The following is a 13,692-nucleotide window of genomic DNA, read 5'->3' as shown; positions in this document are numbered from 1 at the left end:
TAAGTTTTGTGCATGCCTGGTCTATCGATTTTCATCTTCTTTCTACCACTTCCCCAATCTCGCGTACTCCCGCACTCAATCCTCACTGACGACCCTCCAGACTTTCACACTCCCATCATCTCCCGCACTACTCAACACCCCAAGACCTTTCTTATCCTCTCTCACACACCATCCGACACTATTAACATCGCTCACGCCATGCGCATCTCTCACAGCTGCTATAGGGGCGATCTTCACCCTTTCTGCTCCTTCACCTTCACCGGAGGTGAGTTGCCAGATCACGATCTTCCCGTCTCCACCGGCCGAGGCGAGAAGACCTAGATCGGAATCCGATCCGGAAGAAGAGGACGAGGGAGAGGGAGACCATGAGAGTGAGAAGATGGATCGGGTGTGAGCGACGATATGGAGAGTTTCTTCGTATGGCGAGTCGGGTTGTGAGCCCCTACGCACGCGACGAAAGAGTACAAGTCAGCTTGGATCGAACGTTTTGTGGAAAGGTCAAAGGGCGTCCGCCCGAAGTAGGGAGTCGACATCGTTGTCAATAACCCATTCGATGACACAAGAGGGTGGATAATGAATGAATGACACCGGTGTACCCACTTCCTAGTCCATATCCTTATTCCACCTTGATCCCCCCCACTTGCCAAATACCTCCCACACGGACTCCAAGCCAAACACCAAACCGTCTCATCCTCCTCCAAAGGCGGCACTGCCAATTTCTCCTCGGCCTCTTTCTCCGCTTGACTGGGTATCAATGCACTTATCAGAGATTGCGGAGAGGTGGTGGACGAGAGTGTGAGTGGGACAGCGGGGAGTTTGGGATGTAACTTTTGGAAGATTGTCCAGTCAGAATCGGGATCGTCGAACGCGAGGTGGATATGGGAGTCGTAAGATGCTGAAGCGAGGATCTACGGTGAGGCACGTAGGTGATTAGCATGGGGGTGACCTCACTAGCATGTTGTCGTAACGGTCTGAGAGGAGCCGGCTAAGTCAAGGTAAAGGGTGATAGAGGCGAGACGGGTGATGAAATTGCAACAAGGCGCTGAGTCTGGAGCAAACCCCACTCACTTCTTCCTGAGGATGCCATGCAATACACTTGACATCCTGCGAGTGGTCCATCATCACGGCGATACACTCGAAGTCTGCATCGGGTTGCACTGTGGTATTTGCAAAGGGTATTAGTCAAGCTCAGACCGTATTCATTAATCGTCACTCTTTTGCTGATGATGCACTCGACCAGCGAGATAGGGAGAGAACAGTTGTGTAACAAAGGTCAAACCAAACTCACCCTCCCAGACCCAGACACTCTTATCTCTCGAACAGCTCGCCAACAACGCTCCATCACTTGAGAATCCTACACTCTTACATTCACTCTCGTGTCCTTCCAACGTCGTCACGCACTCCCATTCTTTCTCCCTCCCATCGTTCTCGCCATCTTCCTCACCTTCTCGAGGAGGTCTGAATACACCTTCTTGTCCTTGTTCTTGCTCTTGTTCTGCTTCGTCAATAGGGATGACCTCTTCCCATACTCCGACCGTAGAATCGAAACTTCCACTTGCCAAATTCTTCCCATCAGGAGACCAAGCTACGCTCCTCACAGTCCTCTTATGATCGGTCTCAATGACTTTCGCCAAGCTGAACACGGGTTTCGCATCAGATGACGAGGGGAATTTCGATGTCGAAGTTCCTTCACCAGAGAGAGATGGATTCGGGTCCGAGGGGAGGATGTAAGAGTATAGACGGATTGTACGGTCTGTCGAACATGATGCGAGGAGTGATCGGGCGGGGTTGAAGGTCACTGCCCAAGCAGGTTCAGAGTGCGATGGTAAAGATGAAAGAAGTTGCAAAGAGGGCATCTCGTTTGTAAGCCTTCGAGCTGTCCTGAGTCTGAAATATAGGGGAAACGAGAGAACGGATAAGAAACAGATGAATGAGTGTGAGTTGAACAACGTTCGAGTTGGAATTTCCTGATATCGATAACGCGAGCAAGATTGCGAGATGACGACAAGAACTCCCTCCAATGCGAGTGAATTTTGAACATTCCAAGCTCCATTTCATCTTAGCATCTCTAGACTTTCATAACTCTATTGCATCCAGCTTCTGTATAGAACCCATATCGCATAGATATCATAGAGATGACCATCCAACCTGCTGATTCTGGTATACCCGTGACATGCTTTACTGGATTTCTCGGTATGTTCACCGTCCCATTGCGTCGACAGAAAATGTGCTGGTTCCATGTGTCTCATATTGGGGATGTAGCTGATATGTCCCATTTGCATCCACTGAACAGGTTCTGTGAGCTTCTCCGACGCTTGATATTGCATATCACCAGTGTAGTCCTGTCGCTTACTGCTTCTGTTACGGTGTAGGGCAAAACGACCACGATCCTTACGCTCATCCAACAATTACCCAAAGACTACAAAGTAGTCTTGCTCAAGAACGAATATGGAGATGTGGAAGGTGTGTCTTTGTCTTGCTGTCTTCCTTCAACATAACACTCCCCTAAACTGATCATACTGACTAACGTTCCACTTCTGCGCAGTCGATTCTCTGCTTGCTTCTCAGTCGAATATCTCGGGCGTGTCTGAAATTCTGAACGGCTGCTTGTGAGTTTGACCGCTGCGCTATGCAAGTTCATGTCGAAAAGATTCGTCAAGCTGACAAGAAGCGATACCATAGGTGCTGCACCATGGTTGGACTCGTCGAGAACGCTTTGCTTGAGATCAAGGAGAAAATGAACCCGGATAGAATCATCATCGAATCGAGGTGAGTTGTCTTCCACTCTCTGCTCGCCGAGAGCGACTTCGAGAGCGACATTGTTTCATTACTGTATACTTTGTCTGACGTCAGGTGAGGCTGTGTGCTGACCTTCTGTTAGTGGCTCCGCGTTCCCGGCGACACTCGCTCTCCAGATCCGACAGCTCGAACCGCAAGGCTTCAAGCTAGACGGTGTCGTTACTGTCGTAGACAGTCTGAACTTCAAGGGCTACGAAGATCAGTCTCCCTCTGCCAAGGTAGGTCTCTCTCCCAATAATTCACGGTCAAACCCGGTTATTGGTCGGTCACCTATCCTGCCGCTGCTGTTGCTGCGTGCCATTTAATAATTGGACTAACACTCGTTTCCTTACCCCACCCAGCTACAAGCAAAATACACCGACTTGATCCTCCTCAACAAGCATCATCTCGCGACCGAACGTCAAATGGACGATCTCTTAGATTCTCTGAACGACCTAAATGACGAAACTCCCAAAATCAAGATCGGTCCAGCTCCCTCCAACCCCCCTAGACCTGAATTGATCTTTGGACTAGATACGAAATTGTTCGAGTTGGTTGATGGGGAGAAAAAGTCTTGGGCTGAGGCGGAAGGGAGTGGAAGTGGAAGTGGGTGGCATGGGGATGAAGTTGAGACGCGTAATGTATGGAAAGGCGGGAAGAGATCAAAGGGGAAAGGCAAGGCTCAAGCACACGAGCATGAGCATGGGGAGAGCTGTGGCGACTGTGAGAAGAAGGATGAGGCGAAAGATGAGACAGAGGGAGAGGTGGTACCGGTAACCCGAGAAGAGCTGGATAAAGAGCTGTCCAAGCTTTCTTACGAGATCTACAGAGGTATGTGTCTTCTCCACATGTCCCTTCGCCTACTTTCTCCCCGGTCAATCGTCACTTCCACAGTGATATGCTTATATTGTCGCGCCCACAGTAAAAGGCATCGTACGCCTCGCCGCTATCGATTCCTCCACACATTCATTCTCCACGCACATACTCAACTGGGCTTTCGGTCGATACGAGCTCACCCCTATACCCTCTCTCGACGATGACGAGGATCTCAAAGGGGCTTCATTGAGATTGACAGTGATGGGTGAAAGAGGAGAGGTGGCAAGGCGTGCGAGGAAGTTTGCAGGAGGTCTCGGGGCACAGGTTGACTTATAAGCGCTAGACGACTTGTTAGGGGACACGGGCTGTGGAGTGGATAAGGCGTAGAACTAGAGGGTATATGCAGGACTATAATCCGGCTGCGTCTAGCGAGAACATGTTAACGGGGTGCATACGTTTTCGGTGCTAACACATGTTACAGGATGAGACGAGTCATGCACCAATAGACGAACACACACACACACACACACTGGTTGATGTGACACTGAAGAAACACCCAACTTCCCTCCCTGCTCTTTCTCTTTTCTGTTCCTCATTCTATCTTTTCTTTCTACAGCGACTATATCCTTTCCTTCACCAGATCACATCATCGCCCCTACAACTTCACAACCGCATTCTAGCTGCCTGCTTACAGCTCAAGCAAGGTCAAAGCGGTCTCGGTAACAGTCTTCTCCCTTGCTGCCGTTCATCATTCAGGTAAATTTCATTAGGTGTTTGCCACCATCACCATGATGAAGCTTACTCTCTTCATATTTCAGGATATACGCTTTACACCTCCTGATACAAAGGACAAACCACGATCTTCCCTCTCGCCAGCAATATGTCCGTCCTCCCAAGTTTCGAACTCACGACCCTCTCCCCTCTCCCCCCCGAAATTACTTCCCGCATCCTCCAGTTCGTTAAGCGAATCCCCGACACTTCTCACATCCTTAACCTCATCCGGATCAACACTTCGTTCTACGACGAGCTTACCACCGAGCTGTACGATGAATTGGTCGTTGACGAACATAATGCCCTCAAGGTGTTTTATGGTCTTGGGTGGATGTTTGGTGGGACGGTGCACGATATGGTGTTGACGGACAAAGACAAGGAGCTGATTGAGAATTTCGAAGAGGGAGTTTCGATTGCTCGCTTTTCGCCGTCGGTGAGGAAGATGAGGTGGTTGAAGCAAGTCAGCAAGATCACGCTGGTTGATGAAGAAGCGATGAAGTGCTTGCTCGACGCCATAATACATTTCCGAGCACTAGATGTCATAACGACTGCCGACCCTTTGGCCTCTATCCCTAGCGAACCTTTCTTCTGCATCGCGGAATGGTTGATCCTCGACTCGAAACTCATGACTACTCTCTGCACCGAGAATCCCGATCTTTTTATGCGAGCGATCGTCATCTTGCCATTAGGATTCCAGCATACTGGACTTTGTATCCATCTTCCGGAAACAAAGTTGGACGATTGGGACCACGAATCCATTTCTGAGCTCACCTACCGCATCCAGGCTCTTAGGCTCAGCCTCCACAACGCCCACCTATGCGATATTCGTTTCGAACTCCCGAACACGAATTTAAAGTTCTTCCTCAAAGAAGATTCGCATTGCTCCCATGGTCAAGCTATCAAAAAGCATCTCAGATGGCTCCTCAGTCCTCGTAGTGCAGGGTAAGTATCATATCTGCCAAAGCAGACAGCAGTTTGATCTCACACTCCAGTTAACCCCCTGTTCCTGTTAGATACCATGGACGACCGGACGAGACTGCCTCGATCGAGTTTTTCAACTCTACTACCGGCAACGATTTCGACCCTTGCAATGTTCTTAGAAGCACGATCAAGAACCAACTCATTCTCGACGATTGGGAAGACAAAGTTTATGTGTATGGGAAGGATGAAATATGGGTCTGTGAAGGATGTGAGAGGCGTTGAGCCGAGAGTCGCCTCGCCAGCAGGGAAGAATAACGGGGTCTCATTAGTCGCAGTCATGTTGTAAGTAAGCAGAAGAAACGACAGCCAACATTGAAAATGTCAGTAACATGTGGAAAAGACGACGAGCGAAGTCAGTGAAGGTTCTCATGCCACCAGAGTCCATGTCACGACCTACATTTGAGCGGTAATGCTACCAATGCTGGTCACACCTCGCCGCACCTCGCGATCACACCGATGGTCTGACCGATACGTCACAGGGTCATTCTTCTGCCACGTCTCCTATCTTTGCCACTACTTCTTCACGAATCTCCTTCCAACGCATAAATGTGATATTTGATGTCCAGGATCCTCTCGTCCACAACTCCTTGACCATGTAGCTCTTTCGGTCGATTGCGCCGTAGTTCTTCCACCTCCCGCCGCATCCTGTCTGGTTCGATGGTATAGAATTCCAACCTCGGTAGTTCCACATCACCACTCCGCCTTATAGCTTCGAAGATGTAGTGGTGTAATGTCTGAGCGATGTCTTCTGTTGACGACGAATCACCGAACCGAACACAAATGACCTGTGCAGGGAACGGCGGGTCGAATATCGGTATAAACACTGTACTAGGGCGATGATCTCCGTCTGCCCTCGATTGTCGTCGGCCGTGTGATTCGGTCGTATCCAGCGTAAGAGTTTCCAACGTGAACTCTCCAGCCAATTCACCCACTGCCCTGGTCAAATACTCTTCCTTGACATCCCCCAACTCCCCCAGCTCTATCTCTAGATGCTTCACTTCGAAGGGTATACAGCATATTGGTACCGATTCGTATTTTGGTGTTGGCGAATGTGAGTCCGCAAGATACGACATGAGATCCCATCCTATTCTGAGCGTTTCGACATTTAACAGTGGCCAAGAATGGAGAGCCTCATCGCTCCCTCTTCGTAATGCGTTATCTCGATTTTTGTAATGTATAACTGGAGAATGGGTGATGAGGTCGATATGTGCCCCGCAGATGATAGAGAGTGATTGTGGATCTCTCAAAGTCAGATGTGTCGTGAGGAGCAAAGCGTTGTATTTCCTCGAATCGCGTAATGATGCGACATGTTGATATTGTTCGGTCGTATCGAATGGATCGTCATCCTCAGTTGACGGAGTGAGGGGATGATATCGTGGTATACCATTGATCAGAGGTGGTAAATTAGGCCAGGAAGGTAATCTCTTTCTCTTGGACCGTAACCCCGATCTCCAACTATCATTCCTGCCTCCTGGACAAAGGGGTAAGAACCCCACGAACAACTTTGCAGCTGTATATCGATCAAGTTCGATCCGACTATACACCAACGGGAGAAGTTCTTCGTATAAAGCTCGAGAGAGAGGTAAGAGTCGATGTGGGGCGATAAGTTTTAGTTGTTCGAAGATGAGTTTGTGGACTGGGCGGAGATGATGAAAGTTGAGAGGTGGACGAGATTTGGTCGAGGTGGTGCTCGTACTCGTATAGCTTGATGATGTAGCGAGTGGTGGAGAAACAAGTGACATGGTTGATTCAATCAAGTCGTCGTAGAGCGATATATGCCTGTTGTTTGTAGCTTCGCCTGGTAATAGGGCTAGGTAGCCATAGATGAGAGAGATTCTAAAACGTCGAGAAGGGGTTGGAAGTGTGAATCAAGTTTAGGCTTTCAATTCAAACTGTATGAGTAAGTAATTATACATGCATGAACGAGACTGGTGTGTACTGTACGTTACCCACATCCCTTGTCGCATGGACTGACAGCATCAACGCCCATAACGTCAGCGGCTACCATCGCTTTACACGCTCCATTCATTCATGTATCAATTTGAGGCCATAATGATCAGATGTTTCGAAAAATCACTCGCAAAAACGAGTGGCGTGATAAGTGCTAATTATTCGAATGGAATGATCGCCACTGTTTAACTAATTGTACCTTTGTCGCTTAAACGAAGTCTTTCGAGGAACAACCTGAATTGCACTAGTAGTAGGCACAAATTGGTGAATGGACTCAGGCTCGTGTCATGGTGTGATCAATCGATAGGCACTGCCGAGTTATCTGACACAAGAATGAATCAGGTCTGCTTGTTTTGGTGTAGTTACCGAAGTTGATATTCCAGATAGTCGGTACGGGATTCATCACGTAATAGCACGTCGAGGTGATTACAATGTTATAGATAGTCCGGCTGACTTGTTCTTCTCTCTCAGCAGGTGCGATGCACCCTGGTCTGCTCGACATACATACATCTGTCAGTGACGAACAATCCCATCTAAAGATGTGCAAACAGCTGGGTGTGACGTGAGGTCGGAGTGATGGGTGATGATGAGTGACGTGTACTGCATCGCGCTCGGACCACCGGACCACCATGTCAATATTCTAACTCGGTGATGTCTACCATTCACCTTTCTTTCCTATTCTTCTCTCCAGTGTCGATGATACTACATAAGTGGAATTGCAATAGCACGCTCCTGGTATCGCATCAGCCGCGATCCCACGTTGACACTGGATTTGGAGTCCTACACCTTCGATACTGACCCCCTCTCACCATACCTTCTGACCCGCTGACACTACTCTGTCCTCATCTGACTCGATTATCTGTCATGCCAAAAGCCTTATCTACAACCAATCGGAAGGGGAAGAAGGAAGTCAGCGAACAGACGGTCGGGATGTTACACATGGTCGAGAAGGGGAAGAAGAAGCGTGAGCGTTTGTATCCCTTTGGCTTCGTTGAGGGTTTAACTCGCTGACGGAACTACAACAGGACGAATCCCAATCACACTCGACACAGTCTGCTGGATAGGAAGACACAGGAAGTGGTGAATGGACCCGCTTTACACCTGATACTGTTCTTTTGGTGCAGGTTTGACTAACCCCAGTATTAATGCGCAGCGATGTGGTCATCAACCATCCTGAGATCTCATCATATCATTTGCGACTTTTTGCGTATGTTGAGGCCAGGCTGTGACTCAGGACAGAGTTTACAAAGACAACTGATCGGCCTGTGTAGCGTCAAGACTTCGACGAATCAGTCTCTGGCTGTCATCCACGATCTCTCGAGTAATGGGTATAGGATCAACAACGAGCTCTTTGGAGAGAAGAAGAAGCCTCACGTTCGAGGAATAACAATCTCAACGAAGAGTATGGTCTTGAAAGATGGGGATGTACTCACACTCCCTGGTTCAGGGGCTGGTAAGCTGACTCATGTCTTTCAACCACCGGGGTGAAATGGACAGCTAACTTTGATGTAGTGTTCACATACCACCATGAAGATCGTCATCGATATCAGATCGAAGAAATGCAATACCTTCTTCCACAACTCCAGCTCTTCCGCAATAACAATCCCCAAGCCACGTACTCTATCTTCCCCTGGATAGTGGAGAACTACCCTCTTGGCACCGGGGCGAACGGTGTCGTCCATCTCGGTCGTAATGTTCGTGGACACGGTCAAATGGCCATCAAGACGACTTACGCTCAAAAGGGTTTCAACGAAGACGCCGTTCGAAGAGAAGTCCAACTCATGTCGAGAGTCGTCCATCCTAATGTCGCCGGTCTGTTGGATATGGTGAGAGAAGAGAAAGAGGCGGATGGGAGTTGTGTTTATCATCTCGTGATGGAGTGTTTGACTGGAGGTGATTTATTCTCGTATCTCGCCAAACATACGAGGTTGGAAGAGAAAGAAGTGAGATGGATAGCATGGCAATGCGTCAACGGGCTCAGGTGTCTTCACGATCAAGGTATAGCACATCGAGGTGAGTCACACTACCTACCCAGCTAAATGTGACACTGTTGTTGACATTCTTTCGCAAGCAGATATCAAGCCTGAGAACATCATGCTTCACACCCTAGCAGCCTATCCCCGAATCCTCATATCCGACATCGGACTAGCCACGACCCTCACGGACCATATCCAATCTGTACCAGATGTTGCAGGGAAGCAGACTGTCAGTCGGCCAAACGACCGATTCGCTGGTACGGAGAGGTACATCCCGCCGGAGATATACGAGGAGAAGATTGCTTTCATGTCGAAGGGAAAAGTGAACCTTGCATTTGAAACGAGGGAGGAGATTGGAACTCAGTGGTTTGAGGAGGATACGGCGATGGACGCTTGGGCTTTAGGAGGTGAGCGCCTCCGTTTCGAAAGACGTCTTTCATGGTGTAGAGGATGGTGAAATGACGTTCTCCGATCAGTCACGGTCTACCACTGTGCATCAGGTTATTATCCCTTTGACGGTAATCCATACGCCCATGCTCCTTCTTCTATCATCAGCGATCTTTCGGACTTGAGTATCGAGAACGATGAAGGCGGCGATCCCGATCAGAGTACAAACAGCGACTCCCAAAACACCAGTCTGACACCAAACAGTGGCAATCGTACCGAGAGCGCGTCGGATGAAAGTGAGAACCCCACGATGGTGATCAAACAGAATCCAAGATATCAAGGTTGTCTCAGGATGCTGAAGAAGATTCGCCAATTCAAGGTGAGTGCGACGGACAGAGGTCTCAGCCACACTGAGCTGACATGTCATGAGCTCCAGGCGGAGAGTGAATGGTTTCCCAAGGCTGTATGGGCAGACTGGACGCCCGCAGGTGCGCCGGTTCAAACGATGCACGGTGACGAGCATGGGGCTCACGAAATCCTTTGATTCCAGGTAAAGAGTTCATCGAAAGCCTACTTGAGTACAACCCGGAGACTAGGTTGGACATGACGACGGCTGCGAAAGACAAGTGGTTCACCGATGGGAAGAAACACCTGGAGAAGCTGAATGAGGCAGTGTTGGTGAAAGGGGGTTTCATACGATGGCTGTAAACTGTGAAGAAGGGAGAGGACATCCTGGAGACGAACGGATAAGATACACGTTCATATACGTTAAATGAAAGATAAGGATGATAGTGTCATATATGTATGTATGTATGTATGTATGTATGTATGTATGTATGTATGTATGTATGTATGTATGTATGTATGTGAAGTGAATGGTCATATTCTCCACGGCAGAACATGTGTCCATATTCTCCACTTCGCTTGGGTCGACCCGATCAGTAACGCGGCAGTAACCCCCATTGACTACCATCCTCACGCCGACACCGACTATGGGTCAGACTCTCTCCATGTGCTATAGGTTAACATCTCCCCCCTTTGCACTAATACTGTATCCGCATGCTTCACTTCTACCATGCATGGGCTTATCAAACGACAAAGATCACCTCATCCTCCTACTCTCCCTGGTGCCACCGCCAAATATCGAATCACGTGATATCATCATCGGCTCGCCAAAAGTCGGAATCAGCGAACAACAATCTCGGCTCGTCCTGTAATATAGTTGAAATTCAATCAATTGGTATCAACATCAACGATCACTCATACGTGGTGACAAGTTCATATACCCTCCCACAAATCCGAAATTCGCGCTTTGATCCTCCGAAATGCCCCTTCTACCCTTCCAAACACTATTTCGAGCTCGTTCGGTCAGCTGTAGATCATTGAGAGTGATAAGAAGAGGAATATACGATGCTTCAGAAGGCAAAGGGAAGGGAAAGGGGAAGAATGTGATTGATGAGCTTGAGCAGAGAGGTTTCGTAGCTGCTCTCACGAGGTGAGCTACCAACTGGACTCAACAGTCTACCTCGTAGTGGAACCAAGGGGTTTGGGCTGATCATGTCTTGCTTGTCGTCTCTCTTATTTTCCTCTCGCGGTCAACCATTTGAATGATACCGTATACTTCCTTGCAACGTCGACTGAACCTCTGCCCGCAAATCAACGAATGCTTCTTTGAACCATACGCAGTCCGAAACTCCGCATTCATGTCCAATCGCCAACAACGATATATGCTGGAGTCGATCCGTCTGCTTCTTCATTACATGTTGGGAATCTACTGCCCCTCTTGGGACTGCTTCATTTCCAGGCGAAAGGCCACCAGTCTATCTGTTTGGTGAGTGGTCCTCAACTCCACTTCGACCTCACTTTCCCACCCTGTGTCCCGTCAGCCGCCTAGCGACTATCGTCCGACTGGACATGTCTTTTCGGAAGATGGCACAATTCAGCACAGCGTCAGACCCCTCTCTCCATCGCTCGCGCCTATCATCTTCCTTCGGGCAGTCACTTACTGATCACCTTGACTTACTTCAGATCGGCGGTGCAACAGGCTCCATCGGTGATCCCTCTGGCCGTTCTACCGAGCGTAAATCCCTCTCATCCGACGAACTCGCACACAACGTATCTGGCATAACTTCCCAAGTCCATCGTTTCTTCTCAAGAGGAGAAGCTTACCTCTCTCAACGGGGTATAGTCCCATCACATCAAAAGGAGGAGAAGACGGTGGGAATGGGGGTAAAGGTGTTGGATAATTATGATTGGACAAAGGGCGTTTCACTCTTGGATTTCTTAAGGACGGTCGGGAAGGCTGCGAGAGTTTCTGTCATGCTTTCGAGGGATAGGTGAGTCTGCACACAACACCTCCAGGTCGATTCATCCTTATCCTCATCCTCCTCCGCAAATTATCATGACATGCACATGCCGGCACGACGCATATGTTGCCACACCCATGAATACTGCCTCCTTCTACATTTGAGCGTGTGCTAACCGTAGCTTTATACCAATTCCTCAGCGTCAAGAACCGTCTCTCGTCCGATTCTGGCATATCATACACCGAATTCACCTACCAACTGCTCCAAGCTTTCGACTTTTCTCACCTATACGACTCCCACAACTGCCGGATCCAACTAGGAGGAAGCGATCAGTGGGGTAACATCGTCGCGGGCATTGACCTCATCAAACGGTTAAAGGGTCAAGGACAAGGACAAGAAGAAGTAAAAGCAAACGAGGAGCAGGATGGACTACGAGACGAAGAAGACGATACGGCATTTGGTCTGACGATACCGCTCTTGACGACTAGTACGGGGGAGAAGTTTGGTAAATCAGCAGGGAACGCGGTCTGGTTAGATGAGCGAAGGACAAGTGCGGCAGAGTTTTATCAAGTGAGTGTGGGACTGTAAACATCACTCGTACATACACGAAGCCCCGCATTCTCCGCCTCCTTCGAACTGTTCTACGTGCTTTGCTTCTGGCGCTGACTGCTTGCGACTTGAACGTTTAGTTCTTCCTCCGTACGACAGACGAGGATGTGGAGAAGTATTTGAAGCTGTTCACTTTCCTCCCCCTCGAAGAGATCAACAGCGTTATGAGAGACCATCAGGTGAGTAACGCCTCCGGTACATCGAGACATGGGCGGTAGCTGATGAATGATCGGATCGCAGAGCGCGAAGTCGGAACGAGATCCTCAGAAATTATTAGCTCGGGAAGTGACCGAGCTGGTTCATGGGCGTGAGTTGACCAACTCTTGGCTATTGATCTAGCCTGCAGCTGTGTTCCGCGCCATTCTTCTTTCTTTCACGAAACAAACCCGTACTAATTATCTCTGCGCGTGTAGCCGAAGCTCTCTCTCGCGCACTCACAGCCGCCCAAGTCCTCTACTCGACCAATGCCAACTCGTTAAAATCAGCCGACGTCCTCGCCGCTTTCGAAGGAGATAATCGCTTCCACCGCGTATCATATGACCAACTAGATAATATCGGAATTGCGAAACTAGCTGTACAATTCGGATTATGTACCTCACGAGGTAAGTCGATGTCCTTATTTACCGCCACTTGTACTTGTGCTTAAATTGTGTTTTGTACATAGGCGAGGCGAATCGACTCATTTCGAACTCTGCGATGGGGCTTAACGAAAGACGTATTTCTGATCCGAAAGAGACAGTCAAACAATCAGATTTGATAGATGGGCATATCATCATCCTGAGAGTGGGGACAAAGAGACAGGCGATTTTGTATGTCGATTAGAAGGAGAAGGACTTGAGAAAGATTCAATGTCGATGGAAGAACGAGGAAGTCATGTGATGGGGTTATAAGTCACTTGGGGAGGGCAGTGTGGAATGAAGGAGAAGATGGGGACCGACTCGAGCTGTTCCAGTCCGAAGGAAACATAAAGGACGAGCTACGACGTGTTGTCGATCAACTGGCTGGGTCTCACTCCAACGTAGCTTGGACATGAGTGTTCGGGGACGATAGTCTCGTCCTTGTGGTCGATGTCGGCCAGGGATCTCTCCCATCGATCTTACTTAGGAGGAGGAGAAGGA

The 13,692-nt window shown here is 49.0% G+C and overlaps 6 protein-coding genes across 6 annotated transcripts; 4 read left to right on the top strand and 2 right to left on the bottom strand.

Moving 5' to 3' along the window:
- Positions 1 to 75: 75 nt before the first annotated feature.
- On the bottom strand, positions 76 to 1,856 carry CI109_106258 (uncharacterized protein; the record flags this gene model as incomplete). Its single annotated transcript, XM_032005018.1, has 4 exons — positions 76 to 442; positions 601 to 908; positions 1,069 to 1,157; positions 1,289 to 1,856. 4 exons carry the CDS (start codon positions 1,854 to 1,856, stop codon positions 76 to 78), a joined length of 1,332 nt encoding a protein of 443 aa, XP_031860817.1.
- A 279-nt stretch (positions 1,857 to 2,135) lies between these two features.
- On the top strand, positions 2,136 to 3,930 carry CI109_106257 (uncharacterized protein; the record flags this gene model as incomplete). Its single annotated transcript, XM_065967804.1, has 7 exons — positions 2,136 to 2,240; positions 2,373 to 2,463; positions 2,546 to 2,609; positions 2,683 to 2,769; positions 2,882 to 3,017; positions 3,141 to 3,609; positions 3,701 to 3,930. 7 exons carry the CDS (start codon positions 2,136 to 2,138, stop codon positions 3,928 to 3,930), a joined length of 1,182 nt encoding a protein of 393 aa, XP_065823876.1.
- A 544-nt stretch (positions 3,931 to 4,474) lies between these two features.
- Positions 4,475 to 5,568, top strand: CI109_106256 (uncharacterized protein; the record flags this gene model as incomplete). The annotated part of the gene is made up of 2 exons (XM_032005016.1): positions 4,475 to 5,307; positions 5,379 to 5,568. The coding sequence occupies 2 exons, from the start codon at positions 4,475 to 4,477 to the stop codon at positions 5,566 to 5,568; spliced, it is 1,023 nt and encodes a 340-aa protein (XP_031860815.1).
- A 299-nt stretch (positions 5,569 to 5,867) lies between these two features.
- CI109_106255 (uncharacterized protein) lies at positions 5,868 to 7,336 on the bottom strand (the record flags this gene model as incomplete). Its single annotated transcript, XM_032005015.2, has 2 exons — positions 5,868 to 7,156; positions 7,300 to 7,336. 2 exons carry the CDS (start codon positions 7,334 to 7,336, stop codon positions 5,868 to 5,870), a joined length of 1,326 nt encoding a protein of 441 aa, XP_031860814.2.
- An 824-nt stretch (positions 7,337 to 8,160) lies between these two features.
- Positions 8,161 to 10,367, top strand: CI109_106254 (uncharacterized protein; the record flags this gene model as incomplete). The annotated part of the gene is made up of 9 exons (XM_032005014.1): positions 8,161 to 8,260; positions 8,322 to 8,376; positions 8,450 to 8,503; positions 8,568 to 8,749; positions 8,809 to 9,309; positions 9,371 to 9,679; positions 9,749 to 10,038; positions 10,096 to 10,147; positions 10,210 to 10,367. 9 exons carry the CDS (start codon positions 8,161 to 8,163, stop codon positions 10,365 to 10,367), a joined length of 1,701 nt encoding a protein of 566 aa, XP_031860813.1.
- A 617-nt stretch (positions 10,368 to 10,984) lies between these two features.
- On the top strand, positions 10,985 to 13,396 carry CI109_106253 (tyrosine-tRNA ligase; the record flags this gene model as incomplete). The annotated part of the gene is made up of 8 exons (XM_032005013.1): positions 10,985 to 11,154; positions 11,346 to 11,490; positions 11,688 to 11,995; positions 12,166 to 12,535; positions 12,655 to 12,753; positions 12,815 to 12,881; positions 12,988 to 13,176; positions 13,239 to 13,396. 8 exons carry the CDS (start codon positions 10,985 to 10,987, stop codon positions 13,394 to 13,396), a joined length of 1,506 nt encoding a protein of 501 aa, XP_031860812.1.
- Positions 13,397 to 13,692: the final 296 nt, after the last annotated feature.

This window comes from Kwoniella shandongensis, chromosome 11 (assembly GCF_008629635.2).
Source record: "Kwoniella shandongensis chromosome 11, complete sequence".
NCBI classification, from domain to species: domain Eukaryota; kingdom Fungi; phylum Basidiomycota; class Tremellomycetes; order Tremellales; family Cryptococcaceae; genus Kwoniella; species Kwoniella shandongensis.
This window is presented reverse-complemented; position numbering and strand designations above follow the sequence as displayed.